This window comes from Anas platyrhynchos, chromosome 8, assembly GCF_047663525.1.
Source record: "Anas platyrhynchos isolate ZD024472 breed Pekin duck chromosome 8, IASCAAS_PekinDuck_T2T, whole genome shotgun sequence".
NCBI classification, from domain to species: domain Eukaryota; kingdom Metazoa; phylum Chordata; class Aves; order Anseriformes; family Anatidae; genus Anas; species Anas platyrhynchos.
The window spans coordinates 14,464,833-14,482,481 of NC_092594.1; the positions used below are offsets into that span (position 1 = coordinate 14,464,833).

The window sequence follows — 17,649 nt, forward strand, 5'->3', positions numbered from 1 at the left end:
GGGTCATATTACAGGTGTGCAATTTAGCTAGATTATATCCAGCTTTTGTTTGTCTTCAGATGCTACAAATGACTTCATACTGCTGTGCAGACCTACTTACAACATAGTATTTAAATAGTTTTCTCTATTTGTTACTATAGGTTGTATTGAATGCAATGTTCTGGCCTCACACACAGGCCTACTAACAATTCTTAATCCTCTTTGTTAAGAAAATATAGTGCCCACAGCCATAACAGTATTGATCATTATGATACACTGTAATAGTGTCATGTTGTTACCACAGCCAGACTCCAAGAATTACAGCGGTGGGAGAGCAATCTGAATCAGATCCACCAAATCTATTTCTCGCAGTTAATTATCAGCACAAAGGAGCTGTCTGTAATAGCCTTCTTTTCTTTTATGAGACAGTTTTTGGAAAGTGTAAAATTCAGTGTCAACCAGGGAAAGAGTGCTTTCCTTACTCCATTTCTCTCAAACAATCAGCAGAAGTTCTTTTCTAAGGAAATTTAATTATTATAACAGCACCCAGATGGTCGGTAACAGGCTTGATTAACTTCTTTGAACTTCTCCTTATACCTGAAGAAATCAGTCAGGATGCCTGAACGGAGATGGGTTATTCCTTATAGCCACCTGGGTTTATTTCAAAGAGTCCAAATGAGCAGAGATAAGAACATTAGGTCTTATCATTTCTGTTCCTCTTATTGGCAAACCTTGAATAATTAAAAGCTAGATGCTACAGGGAACAATTCATGTAAACGAGCTTTTACTTAGTGCATCACATACAGCCAGTTTTGTTGTTCCTTGAGAAGACCATAGACCTGGGACTCATCAGTGATAGCTAATTGCCAGCAAAGTATAAACCTTGCAAGTCCAATCAAAAAAAAAAAAAAAAAAAGTGCATTAGTGATCATTCTTATCATTCTTTTATTGATTGTGGATTTAAATGGGAACTTTACAACTTTACAATGTATACAAAATTGGGAAGAGCAGTGGATATGCCAGATGGCTGTGCTACCATTCAGAGAGACCTCAGACTGGAGAAACAAAGAGTCTTCAGACCCTGATGAAGTTCAGTGAAGGGAACTGCAAAGCCCTGCACTTGGAGAGGCGCAATCCCATGCACCAGGAGGTGCATCAGGCTGACTGGCTGCAAAGCTGGTGAAAAAGTTGAACATGACCCCAATGTGCCCTCGCAGCAAAGAAGTCCAACAGCTTCTGGGCTGTATTAGGACAATTGCTGCCAGGAGCTCAAGGGAGGTGACCCTTTGCCTCTCTCAGCACTGATGAGACCACGTCAAGTCTAGCTCTGGGCTCCCCAGCTACAAGAAACAAGTGGCTGTCCTGCAGCAGGTCCAGCAAAGGGCCATGAAGGTGATTAAGAGATGGGAAAATCTGTCTGTGAGGAAAGGCTGAGAGAGACAGGGTTGTTCAGCCTGGGGAGGAGAAGGCTCGGGGGAGATCTTCTCAGTGCATGTAAATACCTGCAGGGGAGGGAGAAAAGAAGACTCTTCACAGTATAGAACCCAGGGAAGGCACAAACTGCCCTAGCTTACCCTGCTTAGAGCAAGGGGTTTGCACTAAATGATTTCAAGAGATGTCTTCTGATTTCAACAGTCATATGATTCTGTGATATAACTCTCTCTATATACACACAAACTTATCTGTTCAAGAAAGGATGGTATTACTGGTCTGCACCATCACTGTGGACAATTCAAGAGAAATTAAATTTTAAAGGCATGAAATAGTTTTCCAAAGCAAATAATAATAATAATGGCGATTAAAACTTCTCATAACCTTCACCTGTTTCTTCTCCTTGAACATCTATATTTTGCTTGGGCTTGCTCACATGATTGCTATCATGGATACAAGTCTACTTAAGACCTAATCACATAACTATGAGTCCCAGTTGTGGTGATAACCTGCTTTTATATTTAAAATGCTCTATGTTGTCAAATAATTGTTTACAATGGGATCAGTGGGAAATCTGAGACACGGTTGTACTGTAAAAAATAAGAATATTTGGATTCTTGAATCCCTTCACGCTATATGTAGGCTTGGCAGTGTTAATTCAAGAAGGTTTAGAAGATTATGTGTGCATGACAGCCCTGAGGATTTCCATCATTGTGATTTTCCTTCCAACTCTTTTTTTTGAAGAGCGTAATGACCTATGACAACCAAGCTTTATTCTCCGTAGAGTCTGACATTGCTTCTGTTTAATGGATCAGACAGTTTGTGATACATCAGTACAAGGCACTTTCTTTCCCACGTCATCCTAGGGTACCTCTTCAATATTTCCCATCTGTGCTGACCTGTGCGATCAAGAGGTCGTGTCCTGAAGTCAAACCCAGAATCGAAACACTCACTTCTACCACAGGCCAGACTATTAATGTAACCCATTTAATTTACATCAAGTTGGAACTTGACATTCAATTTCTCAGTCCAGAAGCAATTACTTTTAAAGGAACATGCCAACAATATTGCTTGGCTTAGAATAGAGAAAGTTCAAAAGGGTAAAAAAAGTTTCACACCATAAATAAAGAATTGATTATACTTGAAAACAAAGTTTGTAATTACTACTGACGTTTCTGAGCCTAGATGAGGTGCCTTTTATGCTTTAAAAACTGATTTCATTTATGCCACTGGCATTATGGGAAACTTATGTAAGGGTTTAAAATAGTCCTTTGCTGTTATTTTAAGGACCAAGAAGAAAACATGAATATTTTTGTCAAGGGAGAGTGCAAAATTCATGGTGGGTGCTTAGCCTTTAGCAGGACTGGAACTCCTCTGTCTTCTGTCACCCAAATAGCTCCATCAACAGGATTACTAGCATAACCAGCAAAGCCCAATACTTTGGGATTAAAATTATGTTGTTGTTATTGTGCAAAAGCCAAGCCTCCAAGTTGCTAACAATTTTTAACTAAGAGTACCCCTGGTCTGGATCATCAGATTATTCTTCTGTACTTAAAACCCTGGTGCTTGTTTTTTCTGTATCTTTTCCAGCTCTGAGTGGACTTTGCGTGATGGGCTGAAGACCCATATCCCTGAAGTCCATGCAGAAGGCTCTGCTACTCAAACTGTGCAGGGTGAAAGCTGAAAATTAATAGTAAGAATTTGGACTAGTAAATAGGGATCATCACAAACACTTTGAGCAATAGCACTTACCGGATTAGGCTCTAATGACTGCGTTGAAATATCAACTTAAACTAGACTTTTGCTAATGTGTAGCAGATGCTACAAATGCACAGTATTTCATGCTCCCTCTACTGGCTGAGAGCTACAGGAAGAATACAGAGACCTTAGCTCTGCTGGTACTAAAATGCTGATGCTAGTTTAAATAAATTCCATATTTTCATGTATTAGGTCAGTTTATACTATTTTGTGGGTAATACAGATAGCGGTTTACTAAGTAAAGCCCTTCACTGAGATGAATCAGAATGCCATCCCACAGCTGTGGGTTATTTGGAGAGGTTAATATGTAAGAAGTGGTATTTCAAAGGTATGTAAAAAATCTATGAGCATGAATACGGAGTAGTTAAGCTGTATAAAGCCTGTAAACTATACCATAACTAAATGATGAATGGTTTTACACTTTTTTTTTTTTTTTTTTTTTTAAATGCCACAGCTAGGTAACAGCAGCCTGGATACTTTAATCATAAATAATTTTACTCACACATCTTGACTTTTTTTTTTTTCTGAATATTGGCCAATACTGCTGGCATAACAAATATATACAGGTTTGGCATGCAAACGTTACACATTTCCCACTGTCAGAAGCCATGCAGTTAAAATAATTAATTAGTAATGAAGATCAACATAAACACTGCTTATTAATAAACATACACATTGCATGCTTCAAATATTGAAGAAATGAATGAAGACAAATCTTTCATTCTTACCACAAAACAATCCAGCCAGAAACCTGTACACTTCAAAATAGAAATGAAAGTTTTGGACCTTTTTAATTAGTGATCAAAGAAAGGCTTTCTATGAGCAGAACAACAAAGTACTCTGAAGCAGATATTATGTACGTAACTACATATATGTGTGTAAATACAGACATATTAGTATATATGTGCATATGTACACATGTAGTCTTACATGTATAAGCATATGATTCGGAACTACTTGTCCATGTGTTTTTTTTTGAATGAACTCCTTCAGCTTTTCTAATGTCACTCCTTATTTCCGCTGTTATGAGGGGAAAGAGAAGTAATGACTTTTAAATATTTGGCTGTATAATTTACTGTATTTCCAATAAACTAGATTTTAATAGGCTTCACAATGGTGAGATAATTAAGGCTGTTTTCAAAATCATCTATTAAGTAAAACATAGAACTCTTAAATTGGGTCATTTTGTTTATCACTTGACATTTGACCTTAAATACTCTTTTAATTAGAACATATTGAGGAAGTAAAATATATTAGTCCCATAGCACAGGTCTTCTATTTACTGTCTACTCATTAAGCACTTTCTACAGATAAGTGGAAACTCTACAACATGTAGATTTAAAGTTTGTTTCGGTTTGAAGAGCAAGTTGTGCATCTGCTTGACTTTTCAACTTGACTGCAGTTTGACCAGAATGATGTAGCTTTATAGGATGCAACACTGCAAAGCATGTGCTATAAAGTAGATACTGAGATGGAGAATATAAATTCTTGGGAGGATCAGCAAAGTTCTGCTGTCAATTCAGTATGTGCAATGCCTTCGGTTTGTGTATGGTTATAACTTCAACCACACTTTAAACTTTGCTTTCATTAGCAGTTGTCCTTGTTTTCAGTCTGTGTGCATCCACAGTGCGGCTCTGTGTATGTGCAAAAAATGTGTGTGAAACACCTCTCCTGAGGAAGCATACAGGATTATCTGTAATGCCAGGGTGCGGGAGACATGTAGAACTAGCATCAGCACACAGACCAGGAGATACACAGCAGTTTCTGTTTATATTAGGGAAACGATGGCTACTGTTTTTTCAGTAACAAAAAGGGTACAGCAAAGTGAGTCCTGTGTTTGGTTCCAGGCTGCATAACACCTTGCTGAACTGTTATGCTCAGGCAAAGCAAACAAGAAATGAAAAGGCGAGAGAGACTGTTCAATAGGGAAAGGTGGAACTGAGCGGGTTCATAAGCTCAGCCAAAAGGTGGCTAAACTCGATTATAGGAGACTATAAATATCACAGATATACCAATTAAAAAGGCTAGGAAAGGTTTATTCACAATATTCAGAAAGAAATAAAAAAGATAAGTAGGCACAGCCTGAATAAACCCCCAGGAGGAAAATTCTTACTGAATATTTGGACTATTTTTAGCAAATAGTCAGTCATATAATCGAATGACCCACTAGGAAGGACTGTCTTGGAAATAATGAGTGCTTGAAAAGCATTATTCCTGCTGCCAAGTAATATACAACTTTCTTACTTTCTTTTTTTTTTTTTTTTTTTCTCTAAGAGCACTTTCTGCAAGTACTGGACTTAGGATTGCATACATCTAAGGATGTTTTCTGTCTGTGTATTGCAAGACCTGACTGCTTATGGCTGAAAATCCATTCATCCCTTCCTTCTCTTGTTCAGGGAAGAAAGCTTTTCATGCTAGAAAGTGTTTATGTGCAACAGTGTTTAACACAGAGAGATGTGCCAGATTTCAAAATATCCACTGCTTGCAGGCTCTGTCAATCACGTTGGACTACATTATACAACTTTGCATATCAGTGTAACTAGAGAAAATAGATCATAGTAATGAAGGGTCAGCTGTGAAATTTTAAAGAATAAAACCCTATACTTGTTCTGAAAATAATATTGGTAGATACTTCCTAGCATTTTTAATTTCCTGTATTTCTAACTCAAAAGAAACAAACTAAATAAATCCTTGATTTTTGTGCATTCTTTCAGTGCTGAATAATGCAGAAGTGAAGGCTGTGATCTATTTATATTTCCAATGCAACTTGCAACAAAGAGAGTTATTTCTCAAATAATACATATTCCTCATGACAAAACATACATAGCTATATTAGGGCTCTAAATATGATTCTCAGAGTTGCAAACAAATTGCCAAGTCTTGGGGCTAATTCTGGAAATTTTTGTCATGAAGAGTTCCAGAGCTCCTTTCTTAATGATCTAGGATCTGAAACTATTTCAGTCTCAACTTAGAGCACATCAGATATAGTAACTGGATCTGATAGTGATGTACCTGTATTTTAAATACATTCTTGTGAAGCTCCACTGTTCATTAGGTAACATCATAGCTTATGAACATAATGGACCGTAATCTTTTTTTCCATATTTCTAAAGTGGTACTAATACTTATGTACTTCACGGTAGTGGTATATATGGATTTGCTTGTGTTCATGAACTGTTCTGATTTCAGTGAGTTTAAATCCAGTTTGCAGAATATTGAGGTAAATACAGAACAAGTCATAACTTTCTTCAGATATAACCAAACTTCCAGTGCTGCTATCCATGTTGTAAGAAGTATGAATCCTTTATGGTGCAGAGCGTGCAAACTGCAAGTGCAACCTCAGCTTTCCTTCCAGGGGGGCTATCCAGAGACAGGCTAATCACACTAAGTTCATAATGAGTTTGGTCTGGAAGTTAAGCACATGAGAAGTGATTAGTGCTTATTGCAAAGAAAACAGCCTGATGAATAGTGAATAAAGAGGCAGGCAAAAAACTGGCGAGTATGCTGCGCTCCTGGATACTGAAACCATTTGCAAAGCTGTCTGCCTCTTTCCCTGGAGTTGTGCACAGGCCAGGGCTAAAGGACACGCACTGTGATTCAAAGAGAACATCCTGAACAGTTCCAAAAACTAAGAAAAAAAGAGGAGATGGAAGAACTCAATGACAAAAGTAGAGGAGGAGAGGGAAAACTCAAAAGGAATAAATTCTGATGACAACATGAACAACTCCTTCCCAGAATGCTGCAGATTGAGGAAAGGTTAAAAAGTATTAGAGAATAGGATCATTAAAGCCTGTCCAAATGTTCTTTCAAGATCAGAGGCTTTAGGAGAGATTGAAAAAGTACTTTAAAGTGCTAATTGTCTTTTTTTTTTTTTTTGTGTGTGTGTGTGTGTGTAGGGTTTTTACAGGCAGCAAGTGCCTGCCAGGCCCTGAGGGCATCCTGTGTTGGTACAGTGCTTGCTAGGCTGGTCTTGTAGTGCTGGAGCTACCAGGGGCTGGCTGGGAGCAGTAAGACAAGGTCCTCCCCCTCCTTCCACCCTGTGGTTTTGAACACATGAATGTATGAAGGAGTTCACTTCACAATGTCATGAAGGCAGACAGACAGGGCAGTACTGTAGAAATAGCTCTAGGAAAATAGGAACTTTTTCCCCATGTTCAGAAAATGGCAACACCTTTCCATGTTTCGCTGCACAACTTCCCGGTGCCAGCAGGCCACTTAAAGAGTATGATTTTTTAAAGGGATCCTTTCACAGCAGTCTAACGGTGTGAAGGGTTGATTATTATCTCTAGTGATTATGAATTGGATTTGGGGGGAAAAGATATATGCCTTTACAGCCTCTCTAGAGTTTCCAAACTGGTAAGAAACCTATGTATCCATCAAACTCTAATTCTTTTTGTTTGTTTCCCATGTTTTACTTGTATTTCTCCTTACTGTATTTCTCCTTAACAATCATTTCTCCTTAAACTAGCTCACCCTGAATGACTGCTTGATAGTAGCAGCGTTTTCCTTTTTAAACCTTTGATTGTATAGGAATAACCACAAGCTAACAGCACCTCCTGACCTTTTGGTTTTGAACTTGAATGCTCACTTTGCCTGCAGGGGCAGCCTGAGTCCCACTGAAAAGGTAGGAGGTGCCAGGGACACCTCCCTAACTTGGACTGGAGGTAGGATCATGAAATTATTATGCAGAATCCATGTGCTCGCCATCTCTTTCTTTCTCCCTCTGGAACAACTAGGTGCTGCCATGATCCACCCTGCCACATTCATCTGTTAAGATGTGTGGTTGCACAGCCATAAGCTCCCTCATCGTTCTTGTCGACCTACCCTACTGCTTTCTTTGTCAAATTCACTGCCAAGCCATTTTCACAATCACTTCAGTGAAGTGCCACCTTGACCTCCTGGGCCATTTCTTTGTCTGACAAGCCACAAAGGGAACCTGGCATGACCAGGCATACTGATCATAGCACAGATGGGTCTCTTTGACCTAACTTGCTATAGCTTGTCAAGCTTGGCTACCCATTGTTATATATTTTTGGCCTATAAAAGACTGGGAGAAAGTGCAGCTCTCTGTTTTCCTCCTCTGTCAGTAGAAAAGCCCTCCCAGAGACAATGAACTGCTACAATAATCAGGAAGGACCACCTCTTTTCCCTTGGGACCTTGAAGAATTTAATATCAGGAGGGATCTAAAAAATTATTTTCACAAAAGAGGATTGGGAAGGGAGCAGAAAAAGCCTACCAGCTCAAGCCAGCCCAGCTTCTCTCTTCTTTTGTCTCCCTGCAATGAAAAATGTCATGTTTTTTCTCTGTATCTCCTTTTTTCTCCTGATCCCTTCCTTGGGCAAAGAAAAGGAAAGCAGGTGAATGCCCCTTGAATAGCCTTGTCTTATAAGTCTTCAGAATCAAGATAAAACAACCTTTTAAACTGTGATGATGGCCCATCAAATGAAGTTAATTAACCTGCTGTGATAGAGGAAAGATTGACTGCTGTGGTGTGAACAGCTGAAGGACAGATGAGGAAATAAAAATTTTGGAATTTGGGGACTAGATGAGAACTCTGCTATTTGTCTGATTTCATTTATGTAAGACTCACATCACTTTATACATCTAAGATAGTTGGCAGCTCTGTGATAATTGTACTAATGGTTCAGAATGGGATCTTTTTTTTAAAAAAAAGAAACCTTACATATATGTGTGTGTTTTAAGCTTCCCACGTTAGCGACAATGTACCTAGCATCCTACCCGTTGTTGGTAAATAACGTTTATGTTCTGTATAATATTGTCACACACAAAAAGGAGGCTAGAGAAGAGAGCTATGGCTGGCGGAGACAGTCTGCCATGACATCTGCCAATTGGTCTGCCTGTAGCAGCATCTAAAGATGTGCAGAGAAATGGAAGCCCAATGCTTTGTGTGCCTGTGTTTCTTTCATCCTGGCTGAAGTGCAAAATGAGAGTCCAAATGAATCAGTTTTTAAGCACTGGTCCCATGACGTTCACAGTTCAGTATTTGAGTTGAGGTTCTCTTTAGTTAGCTGAGTGCTCAGTACTCTCCCATACTGGCCATTTATCTGCCTCATCTTCTGGCTCCAGGAGACAGTTTCTTTCCCCCATGCATATGCCAGAAATTCAACACACATACGACACCAGTCTGATCGTATCATTTTCTCTTGCAGCAGTCCAACAGACTGGGAAAGGGGCCAAGGAGATTTAAACGGGAAAAACAGGAAACGAGGCAAACAAACAAAAAGGGCAAAGAAATGCTCGGGAACTCTTCACGCCAAAGCAAGCAGCAGTGCTGGTGGCGCAGCTGGCACACGGCAGATAACCAGACACCAGAAGCGGTAAGGTCCTCATCAGCCAGCGCTCGTTTGCATGTTGGCAGGCAGCAGGCACCCTGCCTACAAAGGAGTTAGTGGGCTCTGCTCCTCTGACACTCCTGCTGAAGCCAAAGGGATGATCTTCAGCCCTGTTGGTGGCCCTGTCCCACTGTCAGGGCGCAGGGAGCAGGACCACCTGCCTCGCACACTCACCTCTCCTCAGGCTCAGCTCAGCACTGGAATGTGTCACTTGACAGAGCTTGCAGGTTCAGGGAGTCTTTAATTCTGACATGGTGTTAAGTTTATTACAACCTGGTGAAATGAGTCAGTACCAAAGCCATAGCTCTGCTTTCCTCCTTTCCCAGTGTTTTCATGAGGAAAGTGAGAAGCTGAACCTTTCAAATCACACTCTGTTTAAAAAACGTGCAGTGCTAGAGCAATACAATATATCCGCGATATGAAAGGATGAAGTTCTAGGATAACTGCTGCCTTCAGCTAGCAGTAACAAATCACAAGACCTTTAAAAGAAAGCACAGTCTATTAAAAGTACTTTTGTGCTAGGGGGCCAGCAGACCAAGGTAATATCAAAAATCTAGGGCTTGCTACTGCAGAAGTACTGAAACCTCTTGAAATCTGAGTATCCCCAGGCCCTTTGACTTAGAAGGGAGCTGGAGAAGTTTAACCCTTTGTAGAAGCGCCTCAAGAATTTTCTGTCTTTGATGTGGGATAAGGCATCTATCTAATGGACTCAAAAAAATCCTGGCTAGGATAAATTTGCCACACCAGGATTACTACTTTTTATTATTTAGAATCAAATTGTGTAAACAGTTTCCTCAGCCTCTTCTTGTAGGACATGCCTTCAGCTCTTCTGACATGCGAGGAGGCTGGGGCTCATTTTGAGCACTTTCCATTCCCAGATTACCTGGGGGAAGGAGAAAGGCCAGAGAGAAATGCTCAGTGCTACTAGGAGGACTGGGGAGGCTGGATGTGTTGTACCTAAGGGCATTGCTGAATTCCCGACCTTTAGCAATGGTGTTATTCCCATGCAAATCAGTTTCCTCACATTAGCTCAATCTCCACCAGCCAGGTCTCCTTCAGCTGTTAGAGCACAGCCTAGGACCCCAGGGATGCTCGCTGCCAGTTAGAGCAATGCTGCTGTTTTCTCTACAAATATGCAAGTTACCTGACTACCCTGCTTTTCACACAGGCCAGGAAGAAAACAATTTAAAATTTAGACTGAAAAACACAGGCAGCGAATGAGCTGACAAGAGTGGCAAGATTAACCTTGTCCTGACATTAGTTTGCAGCCCATGGCTGAAAGGCATTTCACCAGCAGCTTTTACAACCATCCCTGTTTAAGGTGATTCTTCTTGCTTCCAGCTGTCTAAGCACACTTTGCTAAAAATAGTTTGTTGTTTGTTTTTTACTGTTTTATTTATTTATTTATTTTCTGGGAGGGAGGGAGGGAGGGAGGGGTTGTTTTGTGTGTGTTTTTTGTTTGTTTGCTTTTGCTAATGACATTTATATATAGCTCCAGCAGGTATGCGGATAACTGAACTTATATAAAGGCTTTATGTAAAGTTATTTGCATATATTAGTAGGAATTGCAGAGTCTCTTAGAATTCTGTCAGCCATCCTATCTCTGGAGAGCTTTGAATTTTATTTAGAAGCTATCTAGTGAAAAAAAAGTGATTTAAGATTAATAGATTTAATAGATTCTGACACTTTTTTTTTTTTCATTAGATCACCAATCTCAATCATTTAGAGTATGCCTGCACATGGGTCCACTGACCCCTGGGGGAGTAAGGGAGCCCCCCTGTGTGACTAAAACCAGCAGAATCCTGACCCAAATCAGGCAAACAAGGCAGGTGTAGGCAATAGAAGAAGTGGGAGGATAAAGAATGGTGATGACTAAACAAGGAACCACCTTCTGAGTCGTCATGCAGAGCATGAGAGGTTTTAAAATAGAGCAAGAGGGGAAGGAAAAGAAACCTGACAGCTGGACACTGCTAGAAGGAAGCAAAGAGAAAGAAGTAGCATTTGAAGAGAAGTTGGAAGAGGAAAGGGTCATAACCAGGGGACATAACAAGCCTGAGCAGAAGCCTGATGTTATGCTCTCTTAGGCAGAACAAAAGTACAACAGCAACGCTTAGTGACAGGATAGGGAAGGACAGTTACGGGGACGGAGCAGAACAAAAGCAAACAGGTCTCACCGCGCCTTTGAAGAAAAATCAATTGGGAATTCAGAGCACAAGTTGTACTCTCTGTATGCTTTTGTATCTGTTAAGTTGCAGAGATCAGTCATGCAGCCCGGTGGGAGACACAGGGGAAGTTTAGCAGCTGTGCAGGAGATGAATGGAATGAGAAAGTGGACTGGTTAAATTAATCTAGCTACTAATTATGTTCTCTTCAGAAGGAATAACAGAATGGAGACTCTACACCCAGAACCATGCAATCCAAAGCCAGCTTGTTAGTGTCTGTGCAAAATACTACAGGGTATGTTAAACACAAAACACAAAACTTAGCATGTCTTTTTAGGATTATGATTATCTGCAATTTTTCTTTTTTTCTTTTTTTTTTTTTTTTTTTTCTCTTCCTAAGAACATAGGTGCATACAGAGTGGTGTTTTTTTTTTTGTTTTGTTTTGTTTTTCATTTAAGCTGTGGAACATCACCAACACGTTAGATTGCAGCATCTTTTATAAATCTGGTATTATGCTCACACGGAGGAGTGCTCCTGGCAGTCCCCAGTGCTACTGTGTAGAAGTACAGGAGTAGTGTAGAGACAAACGCTGAAAGACTGGGAGTTGTACTTCATGGCTGCTTCATGAAGACACTCTATTATTATTATTATTATTATTATTATTATTATTATTATTATTTAATACAATACCTGTATGCTGTGCATTTCAAACTCATGATGAAACACCTGCTAACACAAGTTTATGATATTTATGGTATAATTCAAGCAAATGTGACTGAATAATGAGGTTTAGCAGGCAGGACTGTGGGAGAGACTGCATCTCTCTTGCTGTATGGACTTGGCTTGGGGGTCATCTCCGGAGCCTGCTGCTCTCTTGCCAGCTTCACAACTTGTGCAACAAACCCTCCATCCCAAATTACTACCGGAACATGTGTATCGTGACCACCAGAGGGACCCTCTGCACTATGACGCCTTAACACCCCAAACTTTACAGATTGATTTACAGCACGCCTATACCACGGAACACTGCAGGACATTACTTCCTACGTTTACTGAAAGATCCTTACCGGTAAATCCCGGTTTACAGCTACAGACGTAGCCCTCTGCCTCGTCGTAGCTGAAGTGGGAGGGCAGCGTGGGGATGCTGCCGTACCAGTGTGCCCACGAGCGCTCCACGCACTGTGCCTCGGCGGGGCACGGGTTGCTGCTGCACTCGCTGATGTCGGTCTCACAGCGGGCACCAGTATAGCCTGGGAAGAACAATCGGAAGAAGGGGTTTAATTTTTGGGCTGCCAATTCATTCCTGACCTGAAAGTGTTATTGTGAGTATATGCTGAGATGCGCTTGGGTTCAGAGTCTGTCATGTGCTAAAAGTGCCTCTTGAAGCTCGGTAGCTGCATGTTGCTATGGCTGTTCTGTGTAAGCTAGCTGAGCTTTGCTGTGCTGTATGGACTTGGCTTCTTTTTAGGAAGTAACATGGACATCTGTGTGAGTAATGGAGCGCTGTGCTATGCTGCTCTCTGGTTGTGCAAAGCTTTCCGTGTCTTTTGCACCGGCTCCCAAAGATGGGAGTGCAGGGAGTTGGCCTTTGTAGTTCATTCACGTGCTGAAAGATTTGCAAAGTCTCTTGGAGAGCCTAGTGCCTGTGTTCCCACTGGTGTGCGGGAGCACTTTCCCAAACCAAACCTTACTGGTAGAGGAAAACACCAAAACAAAACAAAAACAAACAAAAAAAGAACACAGCCCAGTGTGTTTTCACCCCACGCTACAAGACATAAGAGCATGCATCGGTGATATGAAGGAAAGTACTTTGCCAATGTAATGCCTACTTTGATTTTTATCTATGAACAGACAACTAATATTTTGCACTGAAAAGTATGTTTTTAAGACTGATTTAAATGTCCATTTAGTGAAGAGTAAAAGAAGATCAGCCACAGCACTGATGTGTGTACCGTGTGGATTGATGGATTACACATCAGACTGGGAGTTGGGTCCCAGCTCCAGCTGAGTCTCCTGTTTTGACTTGGTGATATTGGTCCTTGCTCTGAAGAAGAAAGTCTTTTTTTTTCTTTTTTTTTTTTCCTCCTAATTTCTGCTGTGTAGGAAACCAATCCTTAGCTGGGGAAAGTGAGCAATATACCCACAGTGCTCTGCCTCATAATGGGGAATGAAGCCCATCTAGCACCAAGGTCTTAGAGCATTTTTAAGGCCACACAATTTCAAGTTTTGTATCAGAAAATGATGATGACTTATCTATTACACAAGGAGAGAGGATGTTTATAGGAGAACTTGGAGCTTACCTGGCCAGCAGTGGCACGTGTAACTGTCGGTGCTGTCCTCGCAAGTGGCGTTATTGTAGCAGGGTTGTGACCAACACAAGGGAATTAGGGTCTCGCAGTGCAGGCCCATAAATCCAGTACCAGTACAGTTGCAGCTGTACCTGCAACACAGAATAAAATATTCAGTCTAGCTGGAAGTCAGCAGACCTGAGCTTTGATCCCAAAGGGGCACAGACCTGCTGTGCTGCCTCAGCTAACAGCTCACACGGCAGAGTCCGGGCCTGAGACGTCCTCCAGTGTTACAGGAGAAAACCCAGAAACCAGGAATGAAGGTCGAGCATTTTCCTGAAATAGGTGGCTTGGCCCAGGAGGGGACTGCTTGTGAATTCAAATAGGTTTTGACAGATCATTTCTTTCTAGAATTATTGACTTTTTTCTTCTTTTTTAATTTCAAAAATATTTCTGCCCTTTCCAATGCAATTTTTTGTAGGCTTAATATTATTCACAAAATGAAAACGGGAGAGAAAGTGAGTTATCCCTAAGAAATACTGAACAAAGTGAAAGTAATCTCTATTGTCTGAACTTTTTAAATTTTGAATTTTTTAAATTACCTAATTATTATAAAATACATGTATCTTATGGCCTAAGTGTAGGAATTAAGGTCAGCTTGTACATGTCATAAGCAAAGACAGACCTTTGTAAAACAACTGATAAATACACATGCTCAGATGACCTTTTTAGTAATTATAAGAAACAAAAATATATTTAATTATTTTGCTTTATTTTACATTAAAATGGTATACTGGCTGTTGCACAACTGAAATTGTGGGGGAATCTTGCTGAACAATATGAATGTTTAATGATGTGCAACTGGTTTTAGAAAAGGTCAAATCCTCCTTTGCTGCATTCCTGAAACCTCACTGGAAGAATTGGTTTGAATTTTGGGAGGGAGCTTATTTTGGTATTTATATTTATAGCTTTAAATGCTAAACCTGTCCCCTTGAGCAATGCTGTGAAAGCTGGTGGCAAACACACAAATCTTGATTGTACTGCATCATTGGCCAGAAAAGAAAAAAACTTGTTTCAAGTCTACAATTCTCCCTTTAACACCCCCTCCTGAAAAAAATACCATAAAATGGCTAGTTACCCTTCTGCTTTGAACTGCTTTGTTGTCCAACCCTTTTCATTGTGTAAAGAAGCTCCAGTAGTTCTGCAGATGTCCTGCAGTATTACAAGCCAATTAAAATTGCTCTTACGTGCACCTCTGCTTTAAAAAGCTCAGAGGAAGAGGACAGTGATTAAGCCTGGCCTGCATGAGCACCACAGTTGCTCACCTCACATGCATATCCTCAAAAGCTCTGCAGGTTAGTTGCTGGCTCTGTTGTGAACCAGTCCGGAGCAAGGTGACCTCCCTGTCCTGCTGTTGCGCTTTGGCTATGCTGGAGAACAGGAAATTTTTTGTCCTGATCAGTCATTCAGGGCTGCCACAAGGCAGCTCCACAAGGTTGGTGTCATGTCACCACACTGCTAGCGTTCCTAGAACAGGATTTCTTCCCCTCTTGTTCAAGGCAAGCCTGCCTTTTGCTGATGTGACTTTGGGGCTGATTCTGGGACATGAGTATCTTCAAAACAGATTTGTAAAAACTGGAAAGCAGACGATAGAGGACAAATCTTACACTGGAAAGGGTAGAGCCTCCATCAATAACACTTATTGACTTCTAGCTTTTTTTCTGTGATATAAAGTTGAGCTTACACACGTTTTCAGTTTCTAAAATCTCACGCTGAGCATGCAGAGTCGATGCTAGTGAGTGAATGCAAGAGCTCCGTCTACCAGGCTGCGCTTGGACCAATGCATAGAGCTTTTAACATCGGGTGGAGGAACTTTTCAGCCTCCCTACCTTCCCTGTGGTTACCCTGAGGGCTGAGGGTGGTTTAGAGGCAGGAGCTGCTGCGCGCTTCGCTGCGCTCCCGCTGCGCGCCCGCCTCCGACGCGCACCCGGGCGGACCGGGACGGCCCCGGTGGGAGCGGGAGGGACCCGGGACAGCCCCGGGCCGGCCCCGGACTCACCCTGCGGCTCGGTCGTGGCAGCGCCCCCCGTGCCGGCAGGGCAGGCTGGCGCACTCGTCCACGTCGTGCTGGCAGAGGTGGCCCTGGAAGCCCGGAGCGCAGGAGCAGGAGAAGGCGCCCGGGGCATCGCGACAGGTCGCGCCGTTCAGGCAGGGCTGCGACAGGCACTCGTCGATCTCCAGCTCGCAGTTCGTACCTGCGGAGGCAAAGAAAGCAGGCAAGCCCCGCACTTAGCGAGATGCTCGCTGTTAAGGCTTGGGAGGCTTCACCAAAGAGCTCGGGTGTTATTCATGACAGTAGGTACAACAACTTTTTTGTCAGCTTGACCACTGGAGCAGAATGAACTAGCTTTCAGATCATTCAAAGTGTGCCACCATCGAATTTATATAATACAGACATGATTGGTAATTTAATGACCTCAGAAGAGCCCATTTAAAGCTGCACAGTTAATTGAATCCATTGGGAAGCTGTCGGTTTCCCTCTCTTTTGCTGCTTAGTTGTGTCTGTTTGTTTAAAGATTTAGCAATGTGTAACTAAACCAGCCTACGATGCTGTGCTCGCAACAGGTCAGACTCTCCAAGCTGCTCTTCAGAGATAACTGATGGAGCTCCATCCGATCTAATGGTACTTCACAGCTATGCTTGATAGTTGGCAAGTTACGTACACAGTCCCTTTTCTTGTCTCTAATCCAGTCTGGGAGACTCTAAAAAAGATTTCATTATACTTGCAGCTCCTGCTCTGATTATTCCAGGGTTCTGTATGTTTAATTATTTCTTACTTTGGGCAAGAAACAGTGATTTATTAAAAAAAATATATCTGCCAAATCAACTTGTTTTACCAGCTAAGGTATCAGCCACAAAACAGGCTGGCAAATTTTAATTTAGAAGCCACTTTTAAGTGGACTTCACTGTCTTGGTTTGGCTAACCAAAGCAGCAATAGGACTGTAAGAAGTTTTCAGGGACATTTCTTACTTGAGAGAGAATCTGCAGCAGAAGAAGATTTTGCAGGTATTTTTTATTTTATCTTTATTTTTAGGTGAAATTTTCAGTCCAAGATGGCACAGGCTTTCAAAAGATGGGAATGGCCACATTGTAATTATTGGTATTATTTTAGTAGTCTGTTTAGGAGCTCACCTGTAATTCTTTATGCTGCTTATCCAGCTCTGTCCTGCTGTGAAATTCATGCCTTCTAAGAGCATTTTTCAGAAAACACTAACTTTTTTTTAGACATTACGAATATCTAGCACTGTTCCTTGATCACTAATTTATTTTGACCCTTTTGAATGTAGTACCCTTGTTAAAAATAATAAAAAAGAATAAAAACCCATAATCCATATTATTTGAAGATGTTAGCTCATAACTTTAATTGTATTTAATCTTAAATCTCATTAAAATAGATGCACTTTTTCATCTTTCTAGTAGTTATGAAACATTATTACTGTGAACTTAGAGAATATATTCTTACAGCTTCCTCTGCATATAAAACATTCAGTGGGTAAAGTCACCAGTCCCGGACTTCTGGCTTCTTGTGGATCTGGCTAGCCATGGCATTCAGTGGGAGCCTGTGTGAGATCCCAGCACAGGAATGATCCCTTATAGCTTTATGGTAATGTACAT

General features: G+C 41.2%; 1 protein-coding gene across 2 annotated transcripts in view; it reads right to left on the bottom strand.

Annotated features, from left to right (window-relative positions):
* Positions 1-17,649, bottom strand: part of CRB1 (crumbs cell polarity complex component 1) — a 101,944-nt gene that overhangs the window by 49,365 nt on the left and 34,930 nt on the right. For both annotated transcript variants that reach the window (XM_072042143.1, XM_027463097.3), the window contains exons 3-5: positions 16,033-16,228; positions 13,986-14,125; positions 12,753-12,935 (exon numbers count right to left, since the gene is read on the bottom strand). In XM_072042143.1, coding sequence (XP_071898244.1) covers positions 12,753-12,935; positions 13,986-14,125; positions 16,033-16,228 — 519 coding nt within the window. The remainder of the gene's footprint in view (positions 1-12,752; positions 12,936-13,985; positions 14,126-16,032; positions 16,229-17,649) is intronic.